The 27,457-nt window shown below is 43.2% G+C and overlaps 1 protein-coding gene across 3 annotated transcripts in view; it reads right to left on the bottom strand.

Annotated features, from left to right (window-relative positions):
- klhl29 (kelch like family member 29) overlaps positions 1-27,457 on the bottom strand; it is a 580,607-nt gene that overhangs the window by 102,677 nt on the left and 450,473 nt on the right. For all 3 annotated transcript variants that reach the window (XM_002935976.5, XM_031902990.1, XM_012971232.3), the window contains one exon: positions 11,712-11,850. In XM_002935976.5, the coding sequence (XP_002936022.1) occupies positions 11,712-11,850 (139 nt within the window). The remainder of the gene's footprint in view (positions 1-11,711; positions 11,851-27,457) is intronic.

Here is a 27,457-nt window from a genome sequence, read left to right as displayed (position 1 = left end):
TCATGGTTACAATGTAGCACTCAAAGCCAACCGTCTAATTTCGCTAATAATTTATGTTCTCGAAGAGCTGGATTGTTATTTGTAATAATGCCAATAAAATGTAAAAAGCCATTGTGCTGCCGGGCAATTTTCCTTTCTCCGTAAAAATCAAAGAAAAGAAATATTTACTAATGTGCGCCTGTATCCTTTTGTGTGATATTACAAAGCACATTATTCAATAAATTGCATTATGAGGCCATCAGGTGTTTTTCCCCTTCTGGTAGAGCATTAATCTGCCATTTTCCAGAATGTGTAATAGGTTAGAATTTTAAGAAAATGCCTGTTCCAGCTGTGCCCGGCCAATTAGAATGACAGAAGCACTTACGGATCCACCTGTGCCCCCGCGGGGTTCTGCCGCACAATTGGAGGCTGGTGAACAGGGAAATGCTTAAAATCATTTTCATTTTTCCACCCATGTCAAGTACAGAAGCTTTCTAAAAAGAAGACATTTCTGATGCTGAAGTGCAAGTCAGGCCTAGTGACCGGCATCGGAACACAACCCCACGCGTTGGGGACATCAGAATGGCAGTTTATAGACACAGACTTGAGTACATGAACTTAAACTCCATGGGATCACTCTCAAAATATCCCGAAATATGAGTTTTGGCTCACGTCAAGCTGTGTAGACTTTGCTCCATATAAAACAAAATATATATTAGAGCTTTATGCAGCCATTGGAGCATTCCATTAGTGGAATATGATTCTCCAAACCCAACCCTTTTCATGTTTTCATAATCATCACTGACACCTTCCTCTGTAGCTCCATAGGACCCAAAGCTCTGGGTAAACAAATGTGGAGAACTACAAGTTTCACCAGTTTTTTTTCAGTTTCATTATGGCTTTTCAATGTCAACAAATGTGAGTGCCATGTAAAACAATCCATAAAAGAGTACTCCTATAGGTAAGAGAGCACTCCTTGTACCATCTATGGCTATAGGCAAGAGAGCACTCCTTGTACCATCTAAGGCTATAGGTAAAAGAGCACTCCTTGTACCATCTAAGGCTATAGGTAATAGAGCACTCCTTGTACCATCTAAGGCTATAGGTAATAGAGCACTCCTTGTACCATCTAAGGCTATAGGTAAGAGAGCACTCCTTGTACTATCTAAGGCTATAGGTAAAAGAGCACTCCTTGTACCATCTAAGACTATAGGTAAGAGAGCACTCCTTGTACCATCTAAGGCTATAGGTAAGAGAGCACTCCTTGTACCATCTAAGGCTATAAGTAAAAGAGCACTCCTTGTACCACCTAAGGCTATAGGTAAGAGAGCACTCCCTGTGCCATCTAAGGCTATAGGTAAGAGAGCACTCCTTGTACCATCTAAGGCTATAGGTAAGAGAGCACTCCCTGTGCCATCTAAGGCTATAGGTAAGGGAGCACTCCTTGTACCATCTAAGGCTATAGGTAAGGGAGCACTCCTTGTGCCATCTAAGGCTATAGGTAAGAGGGCACTCCCTGTGCCATCTAAGGCTATAGGTAAGAGAGCACTCCCTGTGCCATCTAAGGCTATAGGTAAGAGAGCACTCCTTGTACCATCTAAGGCTATAGGTAAGAGAGTACTCCTTGACTGGAATCCAGTTAATACAGGCCAACCTTGCCTTAGGGCCTTGCACTCAGCTACTTGGGTGCTGCCAGGTCTTTTTACTTTTTACAATCAGATATAAAAGTGTTAGGAAGCCAAACAAAGATGATAAAGTTTTTTTGGAGATGACAAATAAAGGCTGTGATTGGCTATTTGGTAGCCCCATGGGGACTGCTGGCCTGCAGGAGGCTCTGCTTGGGGTGGAACTGTGTCTCTGAGCTTCCAAAACTTGCCTTCAAGCCAGAAGTTGAAAAATAAGGCTTTAAAGGCCACTTGGAGCAACATCAAAGGGGAGGTGAGCAACATGTTCACTGGCTGGGGATCCCTGGTCCAAGCAATCAGAAGCTTGAGATTCTCCAGTTAGCTACAGCAGAAACATGGACAAAAGTACTGTAACTGTATCTATCATTCTCTCATCAGAAGTACTGCTTCTTTATTCTACCTATTTTTGCCCTGGAAGACCCAACTTTTAAGTAGTTGCTATGGGTGATTATGACAAGGCTACTTTCCTTCTGTTACTACATAATAATCAAGATTTGTATCCAATATAGTCAACCTTAGCCAATAGCCAATGTAATCAGCCTTAGCCGATAGCCAACCTTAGCCGATAGCCAACCTTAGCCGGTAGCCAACCTTATCCAATAGCCAAAAATGCCCTCTCCTCTCTAAAATGGGCTTTGAACTTGTGCATTATTAGCCTTCCATTTCTTCTCATGCTATAGTGTACCTGTGTATCATTGTGTGTATGTGTGTCTATTACCTCAGCTGTCCTTATTTCCAGCTGCCCTATCTAAGAAATAAACATGAAATATGTTTAGCTATTTATATAGTAGCGTATCCAGGTCACTGCCCCCCCAGCACACATCCAGCTATGACAGATGGCACCTGCTAAACAAACTCCTCGCTGTCACATCTAATGGACAATCATGAGCGGAAGAGTTATCTTCCAAACAGATCTGTGCCTTTTCCGTGCGCTGAATCTGGGTGAGTGCAAGTTCACCTGAAGTGCGTTCTAGGCAATGTAAAATGACAGTCTAAAACTGCGGCCCCCCTGGAAAAAATATTCTGCAATAATAACGTTTTTCTGTAAATAAATAGTAAATCGTAAGGCCCTAGCTTATTACATACACCAAAATGAAACATTATTTTCTCCAAACGACACTGCTTTGAATAGTATTCTGTACTGCTGTCAGCTTTAATTTAACACTTTCCACTAAATTGGATGTTGAAACTCTCCTTTAGACCAGTGGTTCCCAACCTTCCTAATGCCGCGACCCTATAATACAGTTCCTCATGTTGTGGTGACCCCCAACTATAAAATTATTCCTAAGACCATCGGAAATATGTGTTTTCCAATGGTCTCAGGCGACCCCTGTGAAAGGGTCTTTTGACCCCCAAAGGGGTCCCGACCCACAGGTTGAGAACCGCTGCTTTAGAGGATAATGAAAGAGTCGGGGTGGGTGCCAATACTTTACTCTGGGACAGCCCTCCTCTTTTTTTAAAAAACGCACAGGCCCAGGGTAGTTATCAGCAGAGTCCTGCAATTAGGTTGGGAACCTACAAAGTGATTTAGCAGAAAGATCCCAATTCCCTAAATATGTGGGCAGTCTGCAGGTACCCTGCCTGGCTGACCTGGTCCTGACATGTTTGATCCCAGAGTGACATCACTTCTGGTTTTCTGGGGCCCCCGGATTTGGTTTTAAAAGTTTGGGTAGTGTGGGTAAGGTCAGGTAACGGGAACAGGGTGCTTGGCAAGTAGGTCTGGAATGGGTTGTGAGTTGGGCCTGGGTTTGCCCAACTGGCCCCCTGCAGTACTTTAGGGCGAGGTGCAGTCATCTAGGGGTCCTAGTCATCTAGGGATCCCATACACCTCTTCAGATGTGGTGCTTGTGAAGAACATGACTCTTCGGGAAAGCTCTGTACGGCCCAAGTGTCAAGTCTGACTAAGGTGTCGATGAAGCCTAGAAAGCTGGAAGAGGATGGCAGTGGCCCCACCATGCTAAAACACCATGCTAAAAGCTACCCTGTGCTGAAGAAGAGGAAAGCTGGCACAGAATGAGAGCTATACAATTAGAGTCATTGGAGGACGTCTAACATATTGGCCACAAGCACATGTACTGGGGGTTCCTTCACATTGGGTGCCAGTCAGTAGGTGCTGAATGACAATATTTTCTTAGATTACCAGAAATTAAGAATGAAATTTTTCTAGTCGGACTTTTTTCAAAGTTACCAACTCATCCTGAATAAAGTTCAATGGGGGGTGCCACCAGTGAGAGCCGAGTATATAAGGGCAAGTAGGCAACTACTAATGGGAATGCATCAAGCTAAATGGTGCCATTTCAGCACAAAGCAACCTGGGGCGGCAATGGTAAAATTGTAGGCTTGATGGCAAAGCATTCATTTGCGCAGCTGCTGTGTGTATACATTTTTCAAGGTAAAATACACTGCTAAGTAGATACCTTTGTTATACAGAGAAGAATGCCAAACTCAAGGGTCTTCCAGATACCTTTATGTTAACTCAGATATTTGGACAAGTTTTCTGGTTGGAATGCAGCGTGTAGAAATGCAGCCCGAAAGCGAAGGACGGAGCTTTTTACGTCTTTTGTATTTTTTAGATTTTTTATGAAATTCCTTTGTGCATTAATTCCTCATACAGAAATGATTTACTACTGAATTGTGTGTCCTAGGGTTCCCCGTACTGCAGGAGTTTTAAACCTGTCAGACTTCCAACAGAGCAGGACTTTGGGGGGATGTTTGTTGGATTTTAACAATTTTTTTTTCCACAATATTCTCAAATCATGGCAAAAACTTGAATTCTAATTGTAGTACAGGTATAGGACCCGCTATCCAGAATGCTCAGGACCAAGGGTATTCCGCATAAGGGGTCTTTCCGTAATTTGGATCTCCATACCTTAAGTCTACTAAAAAATCAATAAACCATTAATCAAACCCAATAGGATTGTTTTGCCCCCAATAAGGGGTAATTATATCTTCGTTGGGATCAAGTACAGGTACTGTTTTATTATTACAGAGAAAAGGGAATCATTTAACCATTAAATAAACCCAATAGGGCTGTTCTGCCCCCAATAAGGGGTAATTATATCTTAGTTGGGATCAAGTACAGGTACTGTTTTATTATTACAGAGAAAAAGGAATCATTTAACCATGAAATAAACCCAATAGGGCTGTTCTGCCCCCAATAAGGGGTAATTATATCTTAGTTGGGATCAAGTACAGGTACTGTTTTATTATTACAGAGAAAAGGGAATCATTTAACCATGAAATAAACCCAATAGGATTGTTCTGCCCCCAATAAGGGGCAATTATATCTTAGTTGGGATCAAGTACAGGTACTGTTTTATTATTACAGAGAAAAAGGAAATCAATCTTTAAAAATCTGAATTATTTCATTAAAACTAAGTCTATGGGAGACAGGCTTTCCGTAATTTGGAGCTTTCTGGATAATGGGTTTTCGGATAAGGGATCCCATACCTGTATCTCATCACCTTTTCTTTATCAATTATTTTTACAGAGGTTTTGACATGAACATTGAGATACAAGACAAAGTCTCAATAAAACCCCATAGTTGCCTTTGGGTTGTACATTAGCAGAAATCTTCAACCCACTTCTATTATTGCAGTCACAGCTATTTTAATGGAAGACTTTGCAAGAAAACATAGAAGCTTCTCATATTTACCTCTAATTTGCTTTCAAAATTCTACATCCAGGAAGTTAAGCAATAAATTTGATTCTGATATTCTGAGAAATGTCTGTAATCTTTCCATCAGGCCTGATGAGTGCACCAATGAGATGCCTTCGTGCCACGCGTTTAGCTGCTACAGGGGCAGAGTTCAGTCAGAATCCTGTAACATCTACTGGAAAGTCTGTATTATAAAATATCTGTAATCCCCCAGAGACGATCTTTAAGCAGTAAAATCATTACAGGCAACAAAGTCTAAACGTCTCTGTATGAAAACGTTACTGAGAATGGGAGGCTGTCATTTCATCACCATGAGGGAAATTCTGGAAAAACAAATGTACATATTTCCAGCTAAATGTATTCACATTAACAACTCAACACATTTAACGGGATGCTTTTAACCCCAAAAACCTATTGCTGTGAAGAATGTATGTCAATGCCACCGGACTATAGAATTGTGGGAGTTCTTAGGAATGATGAGTTGTGCAGTCTAATGGATAAGACTGGGTTTGGAGAATGCCTGGAGAATGCTGACTGACTAATTATCTAATTGTCACTTCATAGTTTTCTCTAGGGCCCCTGGCTCCTTATTGCTACAGCACACATTCCGGCTTCCTACCATAGCTATAGTCTGATGAAGGCTCTTTCTTGTTTTAGCTTGATACAAGGTCCATAGAGAATGGCTTTGCTAAGACAGCAGTAAAAGATATGGCCTTGACCTCAACCCAACTGAACAAGCCAAGTCTCATCTCAACATAGGTGCGCAGCATCACTTTCCCTCAACCCAACTGAACAAGCCTGGTCTCATCTCAACATAGGTGCCCAGCATCACTTGCCCTCAACCCAACTGAACAAGTCAGGTCTCATCTCAACATAGGTGCCCAGCATCACTTGCCCTCAACCCAACTGAACAAGTCGGGTCTCATCTCAACATAGGTGCCCAGCATCACTTGCCCTCAACCCAACTGAACAAGCCAGGTCTCATCTCAACATAGGTGCCCAGCATCACTTTCCCTCAACCCAACTGACCAAGCTTGGTCTCATCTCAACATAGGTGCCCAGCATCACTTGCCCTCAACCCAACAAGCCAGGTCTCATCTCAACATAGTTGCCCAGCATCACTTGCCCTCAACCCAACTGAACAAGCCTGGTCCCATCTCAACATAGGTGCCCAGCATCACTTGCCCTTAACCCAACTGAACAAGCCGGGTCTCATCTGAAACTAGGTGCCCAGCATCACTTGCCCTCAACCCAACTGAACAAGCCTGGTCTCATCTCAACATAGGTGCCCAGCATCACTTGTCCTCAACCCAACTGAACAAGCTTGGTCTCATCTCAACATAGGTGCCCAGCATCACTTGCCCTCAACCCAACAAGCCAGGTCTCATCTCAACATAGTTGCCCAGCATCACTTGCCCTCAACCCAACTAAACAAGCCTGGTCTCATCTCAACATAGGTGCCCAGCATCACTTGCCCTCAACCCAACTGAACAAACCAGGTCTCATCTTAACATACAGTAGGTGCTCAGCAAATCATTTGACCTCAACCCAGCTGAACAAGCCAGGTCTCATCTCAACATAGGCGCCCAACATCACTTTCCCTCAACCCAACTGAACAAGGCATTTCAACATTCATGCCCAGCCTTACAATGCTTTTGAGGCTGAAATCCCTCCAACAATGCTCCAGTATCTAGTGGAAGTTGTAACAGCAAAATTAGGACCAACTTCATATTAATGGAGCTCGAAGGAGATCTATGACTGTCCAAATACTAAATTATTGAAATTTTGTTTTATTTATTCATCATTATTTCTAGGCTGTAATCACAATCTAAGAATTAGCACATATGAAAGAAAGCTGTTTGTAAATCTCATGGGGCCTCATTCACTCCACAGTCATGATATCGCTATTCTACTGTTCTAGAGCTTTCTAGTGCTTGAAGGTAGCAGTTAGAGAATGGAGTGAGCGACAGATAAAGCTTCACTTCTTGTTCTTATTTCAATTCCCATCAACAGACTGTTGATTGGCCTACTTTATTTTTTAGTATTTATCCTTATTTGGCTATTCTATTACCGCAAAAAGCAATTGGAAATCTCAGTTTTTTTTTATTGTGTTATTCTAAATGGCTCCAAAAAACCAATCTAAGCTGAATTCAACATGGTCGCTGTTCACACTGAGCATTGAGCAATTTCCTCGGAGAAAACGCGAGCGGGAAGTTTTTAATAGAAAAAAGGCCACAGGAGTCCAGTCCTTTCATTCCAGCTACTATTTGCCTTCTCATAAAGTAAACACGAGGTGTCTGCGCCCGGCCCATCATAACCGCCCGCAGACCTGGACAAGTCTCCCTCTTTTTTAATACAATCCTGACATTAAAAGACCTGAACCTTAATTTTTCCTGCTTTTAGTTCCATTCTCCTGGTTCTATTTCTCGCAGAACAAATTAGCCTGTCAGCGCCAGAGTGGCTCAGAATACTTTCTATTGTAGACAATACAAAGCCAGGGACTTCTGGAAGATCTGAGCCACCGCTGCTGCTTTCTGTAAAAGAAATCCATTTGCTAATTTCTCATGGAGTAAAGCAGAGATGACGAGGGGGAGAGTTGATCAGGGGAGGGGTGAGATAAAATGAAGGGGGGGAAGAGGCATTGCTATTTATTTGAGGGCTGTATTGTGTTTGGAACAACAGAAGTTGGAAAATCTGAAGGGGAGATCGCTGTAGCGACAGCTAATCAGATACAGAAATATATAAATAGAAGAGTAGGGCTCATTTACTAACTGCCAGGGGCACAATAACACCTGGAAATTGACATTTTTATATTCACAATTTAGCATTTCCCCCAGAATTCCTGTGTAATACAGAATGTCTTCCAAATATCATACACCTCAGTGGCGTAACTTTGTGGTCTCTGTCCCCCACTATTTTTTTTCTGGTCACCCACAATATCACCACTTGCCACCTGGCTGGTATTTGACCGGCCTAGCTAGTAAATCCCCAGCTACAGCCAGGGCTAGTATTACAATGTAGTTGCCAGTACATTTGTAATTACCTATCTTCTCCCCTACTTGTTCATTGCTAAACCCTCCCTACTGTCTTCAAATGGTTTAATTTCCCCCTAACCACCAATTCCCATGTCTCTGATGTCATAGGCCTGCCCATGACATAACTGACCCACCCATTCTCCGCCCCCATGATATAATTGAGCAGCACCACCCCCTGCAGGCCAGAAAAACTGTTAGGGCTGTGACACACGGGGAGATTAGTTGCTGCGAGACAAATCTCCCTTGTCGTGGGCGACTAATCTCCCTGGAATGCCATTCCACCGGCTAGAATGTAAGTCACGATGGGATGGCATACACGGCGCCACGATTTGCCGAAGTCACGGAAGTTTCCTCCCAAGGAAACTTCAGCAAATCGCGGCGAAGTGTATGCCATCCCACCAGCGATTTACATTCTAGCCGGTGGGATGTCATTATGGGGAGATTAGTCACCTGCAACAAGGAAGATTTGTCACGCAGCAACTAATCTCCCCGTGTGTCACAGCCCTTAAAATAAAGGTGACAACCTTAGCAGCATCTGCCGCTTTGTCTATAGCTAAGGCCCGAAACTTGAGTACAATGTGGGTGCAAGCTTTGATGTACTGCCAGATTTTCCTAGACAATGTGTAAGTGAAAAGCCTTCAAAAATGTGCAGGACATAATGGGGCATAAATCTTTTGACACAGCCTGTAGTGGGAACCCTGGAATTACCTCTTGCTTGAAGGTGGAGGTAGCTCTAGGGTTCTAGGTGCACTTGCTTGATTTGGGATAGGAGGCGGGATAGATGAACAGAAATTGAGTGCAACTATAGGTCATGGAGGGTCCTTGGACGTAAAAACCTTTAATGAATGGCATCAATACACACTACGACTGACTGACACTTCAATGGTAAATGAGCCCTAATACCTCCCTAAGGCAAGAGTTACCTTCAGGGTTCCCTTGTGTCTGTGCAACTTATGCACAACTCAACGCTATTTATAAAGCAGGATAAACGGGCGCATTGGCGCTAGGCGTAAGTTGCAAGCACTAAGCAGCATTAAGCCTACACACTTTTCTTTTTGTATTGGTAAATAAGCCCTTCTAGAAAAATAATATCTTTGAATAGAAATCTATTTACCTAAATTAAAAAGCTCACTGTATATGATTTAACTCATGAATTCTAACTCTAAACTGACAGCATGCTACGCAAATTCCGCCACAAACACAATATAAAGAAATACGCCACAGCGCCACTTCAGTAGCTCTTGGGAAAAATCTCAGAACTAGCGAAACTCATGAATTTCTTCCTGTAAGTGATAAAATAAATGAAGTCTGAAGAGCTTAAACCTAGGGACGGGAGAGCTCTTTTTTTTTACAGAAAGGTCTAGAGGGCTCCATCCATTGATATTATCTGGTAAATGGATTGTTTCTGTATTTAGGAACGATAACAGCCGTGAAAGGCAGCCCTGAATACTAAATATGAATATATGAAAGGTAGTAAAAGCTGTACCCCTATTTATACGATGAACCTCCTTTTATTCTCTCATAAATTTACAATAAAGTATGACTGCATGCATTATTTTGTGTATTGAATCCCATTACTTCAAGTGTTCTAGATCTATACGTGAAGTAGCTATAAAATCCCTGGCAAAAGACATAAGCTAGTCCTTGTGTATCCTGCCACTCCCTTTATATCCCTAAAAAGATATAAAAAGCAATGGTGAGCCACACAAGCATGAAAAAAGTTCTTTGGGGGTGCCAAATAAGGGCTGTGATTGGCTATTTGGTAGCCAATGGGGACTTCTGGCCTACAGGAGGCTCTGCTTGTGGTAAAACTGTGTCTCTGGGCTTCCAAAACTTGTCTCCAAGCCAGAAATGTAAAAATGGCTCCTACTTTGAGGCCACTGGGAGCAACATTAATGGGGGTGGTGAGTGGCATGTTGCTGTGATTGGCTATTTGGTAGCCCCATGGGGACTGCTGGCCTGCAGGGGGCTCTGCTTGGGGTAAACCTTTGTCTCTGGGCTTCCAAAACTTGTCTCCAAGTCAGAAATATAAAAATGGCTCCTACTTTGAGGCCACTGGGAGCAACATAAAAGGAGCATCACGAGCCACAGGTTATACAACACTATGTTCTATGATATGGAACATAATGGCTTCGGCGCTATGGGCCGATGAGGTAATCGATATTATTATAAAATAAAAAGCCCCCAGTCGCATGATGACCCTGGAAGAAAAGGTCCCTTCGGCATTGTTAGTGGATATGTTTTAGGGCGCCGTTTGTACACAAGCAAGCAATAAGGGTTTCTCCAGCGCAAAGTGTTACCAGGTTACTGCTTCTTGCGAGTCCGCTCAGGGGCACGCTGAAAGGCAAAACAGTATGCATTTGGGATAACTGGTTGGTGATTGAGAGAAAGTGAGAGTTATGGAATGTTTTAATCTGAACATTTACCAGGCTTCAACAGTCAAAAGCAGGTCATTTATTTCTTTCAGGCTGATGGAAACCACACGTTAAACCTCAAAACTGGAATGCTTGGCGCCAGGGGAGTATTAATAACAGATTCCATGTGTTTTCCGTGTATTTTTACAGGGAAGACTTTCCATGAACATACATGGTTTTTGTTTTCTCCTCTGACATATAACCAAAAAGATCATTATGAGGGATCCACCAAAAAATGTCAACTTCATAGGCCATCCCCAGCATCCCAATCCGCCAGTTAGCAGCTTCGGAGTGGTGGTTGAAAGCCATGACTTTGGCATTGATGTTCACTCTTTGCAACTATTCTGATCTCACAAAGCGCCATTGATTTCCGATTCTATCCATACGCTCGCTATAGATAATGAAGTTGATGGATACCAGCTGCAATAGTCTAACCACCAACAGCTAAATGATCTGATAAATTATCTACAAAAACAATTAGCAAGGGATCTATTAAACATCACCGTGACAAAGGCTATCAGATAGCTGGGACTTCTAACATTAGACACAGAACAAACTATTCTGATTTAAGCCTTTCTTTTATCTTGATGGAGTTAAGAGAGTCCCTTTGGGCATCTGATCATGATAATGTTAAGATTCTAAAGCTTTTAGCCGTCAGTAGAAAGCTTTTGTCTCGGCCCCAGAAGAAGAAATGCGTTATGAAGGATAGAAAGCGTGTGATCGGAATACATCTCTCTATAGGAGTCTGATACGTAATAAAGGGATTTCAGGACTCTGGAAATACATTCAAGAGAGGTGGAGAGAATGGCTACTGGCTTTGTGACAGGAGATTCGCTCTTCAAAGGCCTGCAAGAAAGGGGAGGAAAGAAAAATAAAAGAAGCCACACATATGGGCCCTACAAAAAGAACAGACCAGATCATAGCTGGAAGGAAGGCAAACCTTTTAATCAGGTCCTTGAAATACAAGCTGCAGGAGGCTAGAACATTTTGGTGGACTTCAAACTCTTTGCCTTCAACAATAATTTTCAGGTCTGTAAACTCTTTCGCTCTGCGCTGCTGGTTCAGCTCCTTCAACATTTCTGCAGAACAGAGAAGACAGACATTGCCAGGGGGTCCCATGAAGTCTTTTTCATTTTTGTACATCAAGGTGAAAATGAAGAAAACACTTATATATGCGCCTTATGATTTTTTTTTTTTTTTGTTCTTTTTGGCAACACTGGTTCAACAATAACAGCCAAAGAGGTCACGGACATCATGTACAAATAAGCCGGAACCTTGAATATTTACAAATAAAAACAGTCTGCATGAAAAGGCAAGTCAAACAAAGCTTAACATCCATTGCATTCAGGAACAGTTTTTTTTTTTTTCAGAAAAAATGAGTCATTATTCCGTTAAAATATGCCATTAATTGATATTTGAGGGAAAAAAAACAAATTATGAAATAGTTGAAAAGCATTGGCAATACATTTGATTCTTACCAGGTAAACATGACAACATTATGCACAGTAGGAACGTGGAGAGACTCAATAGAAAGCAGGACTTGTCGGAACAATGCTTCTGTAGCTGGGAAACTTAATGATTCTGTGCGCACCAAAAGCAGATAATTATATTTAATGCAAACAGTCATTTTCAGCTTGTGCAATTAATTGGGAGGAAGGAAGCACCTTGCCAATCAGTTAACGGGCCTGTGGTGAAACGTTGATTAAGTTAAAGTTAGAAAATGGCAAAGTTCTCCAGCCGTTAATGAGAGTTATGCCCTGACTGAGGAAAGCAGGAAGCTTCAAATGTACATTATATAGGGCTCTCTCCAAACAGAAGGACCTACCTGGATAATTAGTTCTCTTACCTCCATGGTTCATCCAACGGAGCTTAGTATGACAATACCTACCTTGAAATACCATGTAAGGAACCCTGTAAATCTCACAATGATACCTTGAAACCGTTGTATATTTCTAAAAGCTAATATGTCGAAGAACATGGTGCATAAGCATCACCCTAAGGGGCTGATTTACTAAGACACGAATTCCGACCAAATTGGAAAAATTCCGATTGGAAAACGAACATTTTGCGACTTTTTCGTATTTTTTGCGATTTTTTCGGCGCCTTTACGACTTTTCGGAAATTATCACGACTTTTTCGTTACCAATACGATTTGCGCGAAAAAACGCGAGTTTTTCGTAGCCATTCCGAAAGTTGCGATTTTTTCGTAGCGTTAAAACTTGCACGAAAAGTTTCGCTTTTTTCGTAGCGTTAAAACTTAAAAGGCGCGATGTTTTGCGCAAGTTTTAACACTACAAAAAAATCGCAACTTTTTGCGCAAGTTTTAACGCTACGAAAAAATCGCAACTTTCGGAATGGCTACGAAAAACTCGCGTTTTTCCGCAAAAATCGTATTGGTAACGAAAAAGTCGCGATAATTTTCCAAAAAAATCGCAAAATACCGATCATTACGAAAAAACCGCAATCGGACGCATTCGGCCCGTTCGTGAGTAAGTAAATGGGCCCCTAAGTCTTCTGGACTCTGTAATAAGTGTACGGCGGGACAAACCTGATTGGATAAGTGCTTACTTAATTGGCAATTATAAAGAGACGGAGTTATTGCAGTCAAAATAGGGTTCCCTTCAGTCCCCGTTTCAGGGGGACAGGCTCCATTACAGAACCTCTGTCCCTGGGAAAAAGTGTCCACGTACCCTCCACCTGTTGCTATTGGATCTAGAATGTGCTAACATATTTATTTTCTGTTTTTGTGCCCATAAACTTGGGTGGGAGTGGTTAAAAAAGGTGAGTGGTCAAAAAGTAGGCATTGCCCAAATACAAATGTGAGTGATGCACTTTGTGCATTGGGTTTTAGGATTCCCTAGACTTCAATTTGGTAACCTTGTGCCAAAGTGATTTTTCATAGAATGGGTAAAAGAAGAAGTTAATTAAAGATAAAGATCAACTCTATAACATTAAATGGGGTCAACCTCCCCTTTGCATAAATGAAAGTTCCTAGCTCCCCCAGTGTGCAACATCAATATTTTTATAATGTCAGGTAAATAATATCACTCTTACAGTTCCAATGCCCCAACTGTAATATTCTAAATGATAACAGTCCTCTTACTGGAGAAGAGACAGGTAGTAGAAGTCACCATGTACCCCATGACAAAAATGAGATGCCGGCTGGATGTTCCACAACCTGTACATTCTATAACTACACGGTGAGTTCATAGTCTACAAAGGGAGGTACAATATATCAATATAGAAAAATATACATTGTATTACTCCTCCATTGATAGGTAACATCCACTGCAACTACAATGTTTTTCCCCAGGGCTAGAATAAATATTGAATAGTAAGGTAGAAACATAGTGACATTGTAAACAGTTTTATTTTGGAGGAATTCATATAACGTTATTTTAATTTACTATGGTCTAGAAGCCCAAATAGCCCAAATCAAAGGCATAAAGTAGGGTTCACAAATGCATTGTCCAGTGTGCAAACAGTATCCTTCATCAGAGCAAAGAAAGAAAGTGGCAAAAGTTACCAAGTATTCATTTAATGGGTGCCAACAGTAAGTTTTGCAATAGGTCAAGGTCTTCAACAAGTGTTTCATACAAAACAAATAACATACTAAATATTACAATGAAAATCCAACACTTATGAGGTTATGCAACAAGAAAGGGACAAAGTTTGCCCAGGTCTAATAATCCATGGCAACCAATCAGATGTCTGCTTTCTAACAGCTGAGCAGTATTTGTTATCCGGGCAAAGTGCACTGTTAAGGTGGCCATACACTGGCCGATTGTAGCAGCCGATATTGGTCCCATGGACTGATTCGGCAGCTTATCAGCCCCTGTAGGCGCAGGAATCCTACCGACCGATATCTGGCCTGAAATTGGGCAGATATCGATCGGGCAGGTTAAAAGATTTAGTCGGATCGGGGACCGCATTGGCTCGTTGATGCGGTCCCCAAACTAAATGCGCCAATTGCTCCCATTATAATTTGATCGTTTGGCCCCAGATCGAATTAGCCTACATTTTCCCGATATCGCCCACCTGTATCCAAGTGAGCGGATATTAACGTGTATGGCCACCTTTACAATTACCCCACTAAACTGACACATGTCAGAAAGCCACTACTTTGGGCCTAATGATCTACAGATGGATCACATGTTGTTTTGGTGCCACATTGCTTGCATGTCTACATGGTAACAATCTTGGCATTCCCCAACAGACCATGGCACTAAATATCAAAGCATTAATTCCACTGGGAAAAAAATGTGACAACAATGTATTAATTAGAGTGACAGGGTGGGCCCTGATGAGACTTTAGAACCAAACAAGAGGATATCCCATAATGTCGGACAGTGGAAGAGATGGGTTTGCTTAGCTAAGAGTGAATTTTACTGATCCTAAGTAAGACTGACCTGTTGCTAGGCACCGTGCATTATTTCAATACTACATGACCCAAATGAACGGTAGTGATTGATGATAGTAGACCCACTCTAATTGGATTCCCTTGCGCATAAGGGCTTAAATGAAGCATTAATGGTATTACATTAACAGAGCCTGATATATGGTTTTGCTATTTCTGAGGGAGCTAGAGAAAGCAGTTTGCTTTGCATACTTCCTACCAAGCACAATTAGGGAGAGGAGGTAAATAGCTGTGACCATCTGTGGATGAATTATAGGCCCTAGCTCCCTGCAAAGGCATGCCCATGGCTCCCAATGGTCCATTAACACTCGATTTTCGAATGGTTGCTAAAAACTATCTATGGTTGGAGGGGTGCACTCCACACAAGCACAGATCTATATGCACACAGATAGCTAATATCACCAGCTGATTCCTGGCTATCCCATTGGTTAGGAAGTTTTGATAAAATGTGGGATCCCTGCAAAATTTTGGTAAATTAGGCCTCTGGTGTTTCTATATGGAATGCATTTATTTTCAGGTGTTGCAGTATAAAATATAAACATATTCAGTGTCTCTGTGACTGTATATTGTATCCCTATTTCTAAGATTCTGGCTTATTTTGAGGTGGAAAAACAGGTTCTGGGCTTGGGCAGGTGGCAGGTCAAAACTCGGACAGGTTATATGATCTCACTGTACCATCCAATCACCTTTCAATCCCATTGGTGATGTCACTGTACCAACCAATCCCATTGATGATGTTACTGCAACACCTCAACCCTGTTTTTCATCATCAGGCTGAGTAGACGCTATAAATATGGTGGAAGAAAACCGGGCCCAGCTGATAAGGGTTCAGAAGGGGCACATTACAGAAGGATGAGGAGTTGGCTTGTAAGTATTTTCATCCACATATTTAAGGTTTAGGGCAGTGGCCATAGTAACTAGGCAGGGGATAGCATGACAAATGGACAAACAGAATAGTGGCTCTAAAGAAAGATTACCAAGAGAAAGGCATTAATAAGAATAGAAATCTTAGCTTATTATTCAATTTTTACTTGCAAAGTTACTCATCCAAGCAACAAGGTGTAGGGCAGTGTTTTTCAACCTTTTTTGGGCAAAGGCACACTTGTTTCATGAAAAAAATCACGAGGCACACCACCATTAGAAAATGTTAAAAAATTTAACTCTGTGCCCAGCAGCAGTGCCCCCCTAGTACACTGGTGCCCAGCAGCAGTGCCCCCCTAGTACATTGGTGCCAAGAGCAGTGCCCCCCTAGTACATTGGTGCCTTGCCTACGGCACACCAGGCAACATCTCGCGGCACACTAGTGTGCCGCGGAACAGTGGTTGAAAAATGCTGGTGTAGGGGACACTGTACCCCCTAATTTAAAATATTAGAAATCAACAAATTGTTTACGGTAGAGCAGAGGCACTTAAGGGGTAATGTGATAAATGTATAAATATATAAGGGGGTACAAGTTGCCCCAGGGACTGGTCCGATTGCCATCTTGGAGTCAGGAATTTTTTCCCCTCTGCGGCAAATTAGAGAGGCTTCAGATGGGGTTTGTTGCTGATCAACTAGCAGCTAGGCAGGTTATATATAGGCATTAAAGTTTAACTCGATGGACGTGTATTTTTTCAACCTAACTTACTATGTTATTTGATCATATCAGAAGCCGACTTCTAAAATCCTTGCATTCGTGGGTACATTTACTGTAATGCATTTCCCATACCCACGAGGTACATATTTGTTGAGGCCCCAAATACCAATGTTCCGCGAGCGCTTTTCTTCCCATGAATATATAATGTATATAACTACGGAAAGTTCAGCCTGGGTGAAACCACTGAAGATTTCGTATTTTGTCTGTATTAATAAAAAAAAAAAAAGAAAGAAGCAACAGAAATCTTTCAGTGTATAATTACAAAGCCTAGGTAAGTAAATGTCACCCTGTAAGCTTATATATATTTAATGGAAACACGGCAGTGCTTGAAAGGCTAATTATTCTGCACTGAAATGGGTCAGTGTACTCCGGAGAGTGAGCGGATGATTAGGCCGACTTCTGAAATAACATCAGCCTTTTGTCATTCTTATAATGAGGGGACGGCTGCCTCCGTACTCTTCTTATTTTTTTAATCTTTTATTGTGAACCGAGGGTAAATCATCTCGAATCTTGTAAAAATCCTAGTGTGAATGCAGAAGCTGCTTAGGCTTAACAAAAGCCCCGGTTCCTATTTCATTATGGCCGCACAAAAGATACCTCGGCGTCTGCATTCAATAAACAATACAATCTCTTCTGCAGGACAAGAGGTCTGGCGGTAAAGTAAACGCCGAACGAACAGCGCCTGATAAAACTCACGGACAAAGTTCTATCGCTTAAATATGAAAAAAAAAAAAAGATGTTTTAGAAAAAAAAAATTAGGGAATAAAAACATGAATAGAGCAGATTTGGTCTTTCAATGCGGATTACAAAGTACACACGGAAAAAAAAAGGGTAACATTATCAGCATTCGGCTCAGATAAAAGTTTTCCCTCACTTCAATAGGATGTAAAAAGAGAAATCAGCGCGCCGGTAATTCTGAACTCAGGTTCCATTTATCATACGGGGATGAAAGGGCTCATGTGACAACATTTGTTATGGAGAGAAAGTGAATGTAATTACATTGCAGACTGGCGGCACCCGCTAATAATCCATTGGGGGGCAACTTGGAAAATGATAGTCTACTGAGGAAGCCAATTCCCCCGCAATGAGAGTTCTGGCACCTGTTCCATTGCTTATGGCAGCGATCAGAAACCTGTGGCTTTAGATGTGGTTGAGCTACGGCTCCCGGCGTGGCACCCCCCAGCTGTTACCTGTCAGGGGATACTGGGGGTTTAGGATAAGCAACAGCTGCCCAGCCACAGGTTGAAGGCTTCCCCTTGAGAAGACTTCAAAACAAGGCACATTACGTTTAGCGCATCCATTAAAAGATCACATTTCGTTGTTATGAAATAGCTCCTTCTGTTAAATATGAAAGAGAGAGATTATGATACGATAATGTAAAGTTAACTCATGGATTGAAATGATTCAAACTACTGGGGAGTGGAGGTCACTTAGACAGAAATATCTAGTATAAATAAATTTAAAGCAACTGGGCTTGTTAAGTAATCATTGAAGTCGTTTCACTACTCATCCGAGCAGCTTCTTCAGTTCAACTGACTGGTATAATATTGACTATGGTAATCCTATAAAAGTAACTCCACGGCATTCACACCTCTGTGAGTTTCAGATGTCACCTCTCTGAAGAGTTACAAAGTGCCACTGTGATTGGATTAGTGGAAGAGTACATACGCTGAGGACTCCCCATACCAATGGGGAAGAAGCTGCTCGGATGAGCAGTGAAATGTCTTTAATGATTACTTAACAAGTCCAGTTGCTTTAGATTTATTTATACTAGATATACCATAACCTGGATGAATGAAAATCTTCATAGTCATATTAGACAGAAATAGTTCAAACCAGTGGGACTAAAGTCATCTGTTCAATGGATATGGTACAAATCACCGGTAGGGAAGGACACCTGTTTATGGGTGTTCTGCCACAAGTTAAGTAAGCAATTTGCCCTTGGTATAAACCACTGGCCAGTAAGACTGGGGTATGGTACCTATTATTGTGTAGTAAGGACACTTTATGGGAAGATAGAATGCAAAGCATTAGGAGGTAGAGACGTGTTTTAGAGGACTTGGTTATAAGCCATTGGGAAGTAAGGATGCTTGCTGGGTAGCAATGGTATGAGCTACTGTTTGCTAATGGCATCTCTCATGTGGATGTGGAATGAGGCGTAGATGTCAATATGCCTTTTTTGAAACCAGCAGATACAGCGAACTGTGGTGTGTAGAAAGGTCTAACTGAGGACCCAAACTATCAACACTTATACAATATGTGATACTAAAAGAGTTTTTGGAGACACTGTATGAGTGCAGGTTCTTAGAGAGGTTTTGGGGCCCAAGGCAAGTGTAACAATCTGCACCCACCTTACTGTCCAACCACACCATTACCCCAAGTCTGGAAAAGTTTTGTTGTAGACACAGAGCAGTTGATTTGGGAAGTGTGAGAAGAGACATGGAGGTGATTTAATGATGAACCCCTCAAATAATGTGGTGTAATAAACATGCAGTAGTTACTGGAATTGTGTGCCTGTTCCCAAAATGGTTGCACCATGATGCCACTCCTGCCTACCCCTAGTTAGGGGTAGTTCACCTTAGTCACCAGGCTCAGACTGCATTAGGCAGAAATGAGCTTTATATAATGAAAAGCTAAAACTCGCAACTATCATTTTGGACCATTTGGTCCCCAGATGTCTCTTTCCATTGGTGCCGCTCTGTTAAATGTCTGCATTCATTTTTTCCCCTAGTTTTTTAGGCATGCATTTAAGTTTCAGCGGAAAGTAGAAGTACTGGAAAGAAACAGGGAATGAGAAGTGGCTCAAGTGCTTCGGGATATAAGAGTTTCTGCCACAAGAACATCCTTAGGCTATGCAGCAGGAATTATGCAACTCATGGCTGCTGAGGGACAGACAATCAATATGCAGAGCGGAGTTTAGGATGGAAGTAGCTCTAACTTTGGAAGGAATAAACAATATGTGTCAAAGGCTACAGCTTCAACCCCCATAGGACCTTGCAGATCCAGCTACAGACAGTACCCTGTAGTTATTGACTTTCCACCAGACACATAATGACCTGCCCTGAGTAGGCATCACCCCACGGAAATCCTTACTATGTGGGCAGATGTCACATCTATAGAATATTTTGCTTTTGCAATGAAGGCTATGCATGATTCAAAGTTACCATTATCTACCAGTCTCTATTTCTACTACACACACACATATATATCATATATATCTTGCTTTATATAAAGGTATCACTAGTACCATTTACAACAGGTTTCTAGATATACAGTAAGGCTCAGCTAAGAATCATTCCATGGATAAGTCTACTGAAGGTGACACACTGGTGACAGAGGGCAATAATTAGCACTAGGTAAACACTTACAACTTAGGCTATCAGAATATATGGGTTTTAAGACAATTAGCAACATAACTGAAACAGTATTAAGTTGTTTCCGGTTAGGAGGACATCAATTCACATCTGAGATCCAGGGACAGGTTAAGAAATGTCTTTCTGTTGAAAGAGCTGCCCGGAACTGCTCAGGCTACAGGAAACAGTAAGGACATCATTAAAGGGTTCAGTAGACAGTGCTAGAGAATTTTTGTTGACCTTGAAGACTAAAGGTGCCCATACATGTGAAGATTCGCTCGCTTGGCAAGGTCACCAAGCGAGCGGATCTTCTCCCGATATCCCCAACTATGGGTGGCCGATATCGGGGAACATGTAGACTGGGACAAACAATCGAATTATAATGGCGGCAATGGGGCAGTCGGTTCGGGGACCGCATCCATACGAGCCGATGCAGTCACCGATCCGACTAAATCTTTTAACCTGCCTGATCAATATCTGCCCAATTTCAGGCCAGATATCGGTCAGGCATGCCCCTCGTTCCTGCCCCTACACGGGGCGATAAGCTGCCAAATCGGTACAAGGGACCCTTATCGGCAGCTACAATCGGCCTGTGTATGGCCACCTTAAGCATCAGCACAATATAATTTGTCTTTCTTCAAGTAAATGAAAAACAATGATCTATTCTATAGTATAACCTATTGCTCTTCCTGCCACTATGGGAGCCTTTTGCAGGATCTTATCAATCTGTACTGAATTTGTAGCTACTCTTCACTAAAGATTATGGAACCGTAACCCTGACCCATGGAAGTAAAAGCCCCTGCTAATGGAAGAGGCAAACAAAATTTACTGGATGGGTGAGATGTAGATTTGCCAACTGTGTAGTTCACAGGACACACAATTTCCATCCATGTTGTAGACTTTGTGGCCAAGTTACAACCCCTGCACCAAGGAACAGTGTGTGAAAAAGAGGCACCATGACGTGTAGGGTCGGACTGGTTTGGCGGGACTACAGGAAAAACCCCAGTGGGCCCCCCTGACCCAGACCTGATCCCCCGCTGCCCTCCGTTGTGAAGGGCTCTTTAGCAAATTTTGGTTCAGAAGCTGAGTTCCCCTTTAAAGATAGGCAGTAATATAAAACTGTTACGCTGGCCAGTTCTGATCAGTTCTATGGCATGCATGTGTTTGTTACCTGGGTCTTTTTGTTTATACTTTTTTGCTAAGAGCCATTTACAAATCCCCAGTTATTTCCTGTACGTTTCTCAATACGGTTATTGGAATACCTGTAAATTGAATTCGCTGCCGCTAATGTCTCAGAGCATTACTATGGTTCCACGTCGGACCAGAAAGTAGGTTTGTTGATTCAAGATATTCTCTCCTCGGTGCCAGAAGTTTGCTGTGATTGGATTTTGCTTGGGGTCAAACAGAACAGAGCGCGGATGGAGTTGAACAAAAGCCTTTGGGGAGGCGGCTGTTTACATACAGGGACAACTTGCATTTCTAACATAATCCCTCTTATTTTCTCTTTAAGTCAAATGGGAGACTGCCAAATCAAAGCAGAAAATGAATTCTTGGCCGAGGAACGAAGTAAAGAATGAGCTGAACAGTTTCGGATGCCTCTTATCTAACTATGGCGGAGGGAAACATAGCCCAGCAACATGCACTGGCACATTGTTATTACAATTAGCGTTTTGCTCCAATGAACACAACTTTGTTTTTATTCAACTAACTAATATGCTTTAATGGAAAGTTAGAAATGCTGGGGGTACGCAGCCTTCTATACCCTTGCACCTCATACCCTTGCACCTCATACCCTTGCACCTCATACCCTTGCACCTCATACCCTTGCACCTCATACCCTTGCACCTCATACCCTTGCACCTCATACCCTTGCACCTCATACCCTTGCACCTCATACCCTTGCACCTCATACCCTTGCACCTCATACCCTTGCACCTCATACCCTTGCATGTATGAGTATGCCCATCACAAGGTATGTAGGAGTGATGCATGATGGTAAGCCACCAATCTACTCTCTGGATATTCTTCTGCTGCCAGAGCTTAATCAATTTAATTTCCTTTCCATGAACTTTGTCACACTTAAGGAGGCCATGTATGGAGTCGGGATGTTTGGCCAGTTTTGACCACAATGCTCCAGATATGTATTGGCTCCTCTGGTGTAGTATCAGTCAATAATGCTATGGTATGATCTATAATAACTGCAGATGCTAACACGCCTTTTTTAGTGATGTACCATACAAGGATTTGGCTAAATCCCAGCACTTTTTGTAAAATGTGTCCAAATTCTAAAAGTATCACTTATGAAGTACTCTGGACACAACTGCTTATTGAATGAGGACATGATTATGCTCCCCTTAGTGCATGTTTGGTAAGACCTGGCATCTGGGGGTCTTGCTGTGGTCTGCCCCTAGCATGAGGTGCAAAGTATGGCACTAGGTGGCACAGTGCAGCCAGGCATAGGGTACGTGGTAAGTACAATGACAGAGAAGTTAGAGAATAGGGTGTTAGGGCAAGTAAGGGGATGCATTGGGGCAGGAGAGGGAATGGCTATGTAACTCCACCATCCTGGCACTCATTAACATAGTGCTGACAAATGCAGATAGACCTGTATTCATACAGAAAGTGCTGGTGCTGAGGGACCTACACCCACAGGCGCTGATAGACCAACACCCACAGGTACTGATGAACTTACACTCACAGGTGCTAATGGACCTATGGCCACAGGTGCTGATGGACCTACATCCACAGGCACTGAAGGACCAACACCCACAGGAGCTAATGGACCAATGCCCAGTGGTGCTGATGGAACTACACCCACAGGAGCTGATGGACCTTCACCCACAGGCACTGATAGACCAACACCCACAGGTGCTGATGGACCTACACCCACAGGTGCTGATGGACCTACACCCACAGGTGCTGATGGACCTATGCCCACAGGTGATGATGGCCCTGCACCCACAGGTGCTGAGGGACCTACACCCACAGGCGCTGATAGACCAACGCCCACAGGTACTGATGAACTTACACTCACAGGTGCTAATGGACCTACATCCACAGGCACTGAAGGACCAACACCCACAGGAGCTAATGGACTTATGCCCTATGGTGCTGATGGACCAATGCCCAGTGGTGCTGATAGACCTACACCCACTGATGCTGATGGACCTACACCCACAGGCGCTGATAAACCAACACCCACAGGTGCTGATGGACCAATGCCCAGTTGTACTGATAGACCTACACCCACTGATGCTGATGGAACTACACCCACAGGCGCTGATGGACCTACACCCACAGGCACTGATAGACCAACACCCACAGGGGCTGATGGACCTACACCCACAGGCACTGATAGACCAACACCCACAGGTGCTGATGGACCTACACCCACAGCTGCTGATGGACCTACACCCACAGGTGTTGATGGACCTACACCCACAGGTGCTGATGGACCTATGCCCACAGGTGCTGTTGGACCTACACCCACAGCTGCTGATGGACCTACACCCACAGCTGCTGATGGACCTACACCCACAGGTGATGATGGACCTATGCCCACAGGTGCTGATTAATTTGCACAAACAGGAACTCATGCTGGGTCAGGATGCAAAGTGCAAACAACATGGAGACTTGCTCCTGTTATTTGCAGTTTATACCCTGTGAATGTGGATGCATTTATTGAAATAAATTGCAATATATTTTCCAGTTAAACACCCAGCTACATTAGCAATGAGAGTCAAGCCTGAAGTCTGCTCCCACATGGACATGCAATAAAGATTTACCCCACTTATTCTATTCACAAGGCTAAAATGTTCTAACGTGATCTTTCTAAAACTTGACTTGGTTTTAACATCAATACAACTTTATGTCAGGGGTTTTAAGCCCTTGGCCCTTCGCATTCCGTCTTCAAAAGCTTTCAACATCCCCAATCAGTTGGCTTGCTGAGGATCCTGGAAATTATAATTCACAACAGCAGGAGGCCCATGTGGTTTCAAAGCTTCTTTATGCCGAGCTGAATTTAAAAAACATATATATTTATTCCAAATTCCAGCATTCTTCTGGTATTTATGTGAGCGAGAACTAAATAATAAGTGTAATGACCCCAAGGAGCTTAAATTAAAATGATTAGAAGTTTGAGGAGAACATTCTGAATAGGGAACCTATAGCAAACGGCACTTGGAACAACCTGGAGGGAATTATTGTTGTTCTAATGTCCATGTATCAGTTGGACTCATGTTCAAAATGATACCTTGATCTGCTCCGGGCCACAGCCCTAAGTTTCTATCAAATCCATCGTTTGCATGGCTAATTACAAACTCAGTTGCATGTGTCCGTGCAGGCTACAGAATTGCTGTTTGGGCACCTAGAATACGGAGTTAACACCTGCCCACAACCCCCCATTCTCAATGGCGCTGGAGATTTCCTCCGTGAGAAATATTTATTCATTTTCAGATGCTTTTCAAAATGTCAAATACACTTGAAAAGTAGCACTTTCCCGTTCTATTTCGATTACAGAAGCATCGAGAAACCCTTGAGAATAAGTCCTTGGGAAAATCAGCTCCTGTTCTTCAGTCTTTATTTGTCCATACGTGGCTCCTCCGCTCCCATCACCCTCCCTCCCTCTCTCTCTCTCTCTCTCTCACAATTTAATGAAAAAATGAAAATCCTTAATAAATAGGAAGATGGGTTAAGTACAAAAGAGAGCTCCCATTTGAATGATAACTAAGTAGAGGCATGCACAACAGGCAAGATGGAAGCTTAGACTGATACGGTGTTGAGGTTTAACACTATTATATGAACCTTCATAGATACATAGTTACATAGGGTTGAAAAAAGACCAGAGTCCAACAAGTTCAACCCTTCCAAGTAAACCCAGCATCCCCACCCTATACTTACCTATCTATACACTCACTAATAATTCCTACTTTAATTAAGGACAGAGCTGTCTTAATAATTAAATATGTGTGATATGTACTTATAGGGTGTTCAATAGGGTGGCAGCTGTAGGTAGGTTAAGTGGGGCGATGGTAAGTACAGTAGGGCAGGCAGGGCCGCCATCAGGGGGACACAGGGGGTACGATCGTCCCGGGCCCGGGCGTTTTTAGCTTTTAAGGGGGCCCGGCCGCGCTAGAGTTTCCAAGGCCTCCTTTCATCAAGCCTGGCCTGGGCCCAATCCTTGGTTGCGTCTTCCTCTACGTGCCGCGGCTCTCTGCTACATCCTCGCTTTTATAAGGTTGCGCCCGCGCGTACTGACGTCACACGCATGGAGCGCAACCTTATAAAAGCACAGAAGCAGCTGCGAGCCGCGGCACGTAGAGGAAGACATAACGGGAGCAGGACGCTACTGGGAGGAAATTGAAGGTGCTTGGGGGCCCTGGGGGAAGCTGAAGGATACTTGGGGGGGCCTGGGGGAAGCTGAAGGATACTTGGGGGGGGGCCCTGGGGGAAGCTGAAGGATACTTGGGGGGGGCCTGGGGGAAGCTGATGAATGCTTGGGGGGGGGCCTGGGGGAAGCTGAAGGATGCTTGGGGGGCCCTGGGGAAGCAGGAGGATGCTTGGGGGGGGCCCTGGGGAAGCAGGAGGATGCTTGGGGGGGGCCTGGGGGGAGCCGGAGGATGCTGGGGGTGCCCTGGGGTATGAGTAATTTGGGGGAGGACCACCGATGTTTTAGGGGGCCCTGGGCTGGCTAGCTATGATTTAGGGGGTACCTGCCCTGGCACCAATGCAAAAGGTAACCCCTGGCTACCAATGTCTGTATGTCTTTTGTATTGATGGGGGGGTCACTGGGGGAGGGGCCCCGTGATTTCTGATGGCGGCCCTGAGGGCAGGCTGGTGATAGTAGAAAAGATGGCAGCCAAAGGGCATGGTATGGGCACATATGTTTGTAGTTTAGGCAGTTTCTCTTTATATAACTAATGAAGCTCCAGATCAGGCCCGGACTGGCAATCTGTGGGTTCAGGCAAATGCCAGAGGGGCTGCTGTAAGGTGCCATAGGCAGTCACTATTTATTGGGCTGGGGGGGGCTGTTTGGGCCTCTTGAAATGTCCAGGCCTACTCCAGTTAGTCCATATTTGCCATGCCCCCCCCCCCACACTACCAATGACGTTGAAAGTTTCTGGTTGGACGTCAAGGCAAATGTTCTTCCCTGCTCCCCTTAATCTATGAAATACATAATTCCCCGATATCCATTTGATGGACATGTGTATGCAAAACGACTACAGTTCTCTAAATTCCCTTTAATTAAATGAAAGTCTCTCCCAGAATCCCAAGAACCAAGGGGCTCGGAGGCTCGCAAGAAAAATGATTTTGCTAATCTGTCATTTAAATGAAAACCCGCACAATAGCTGCATGCAGATGCGGGAAGGCCTGCTTCCCTTTACAAGTGCGACATTAAAAGTTAATTGGCAAATATTTGGAATGGCGGTGCAGATTGGGAGTTTCAGCCCGCCGCGCCGGCTCGTGGCGAATCCAGCCCGAGAACAGATCTTGGGAGTCGCAACCTCGCTAATCTCAAGATTTACAAACATGTAATCCCTTCTGTCTACTTAAATCTTAAACACAGCACGATGCATTCATTAAGCAAATGTGTACCACTGGCTAATTAGTTGTAATGCAGCCGTAAAATCAATTAATTCATATTTTCTTAAATAAAGCGAGTTGCTTGTGTTTATGATAAACAGATCATTAGACAACAAACGCTATGATACTGCATGGAATCGAGGTTCCACACTTTTCCAGCTGCTTTGGGGGTAACAGAGGACTGCGCCGTCACATGGCTCTGGGAGGCGACAGTTTGTAGCGCTAAACACTACCACAACCTGGGGAAGCAACAGTTCTCATTGGACCCCTACAGCTCCCATTGGTTTTTTTTATTAAACAGACCTGGCACTACCACAGTGAAAATCAAAAGTTTCCTCAAAATCAATATTAGGGAAAGTGCTCTGTCTCTGGAGGTTCTCAAATTCTCTAAAACTCTTCTAAGGTAGGTTCCATCTCCTCCTTTCTGTCTAGGAGGCACCTAGTGAGATGCTACATTATCAAAGAAACAGTGCTTTATCTCTGCAGGTTCTCAAAGTAGCTTGCATCTACACCATCATAGGTCCGACACCTAGTAGGAACACTATATTATCAGGGAAACAGTGCCCTATCTCTGAAGGTTCATCATTTGGATTCTGCAAAGGGGAACCCTCATTTTAAAACTCTTGTGCGGTAGATTCTATCTCCTACTTTCTCTCTAGGAACCAGACACCTGGTAAGGATGCTACATTATGAGAGAA

The sequence above is a fragment of the Xenopus tropicalis genome, chromosome 5 (assembly GCF_000004195.4).
Source record: "Xenopus tropicalis strain Nigerian chromosome 5, UCB_Xtro_10.0, whole genome shotgun sequence".
NCBI lineage: Eukaryota > Metazoa > Chordata > Amphibia > Anura > Pipidae > Xenopus > Xenopus tropicalis.
The sequence above is the reverse complement of the archived record's forward strand: the minus strand, read 5'-3'. Positions and strand labels throughout refer to the sequence as shown.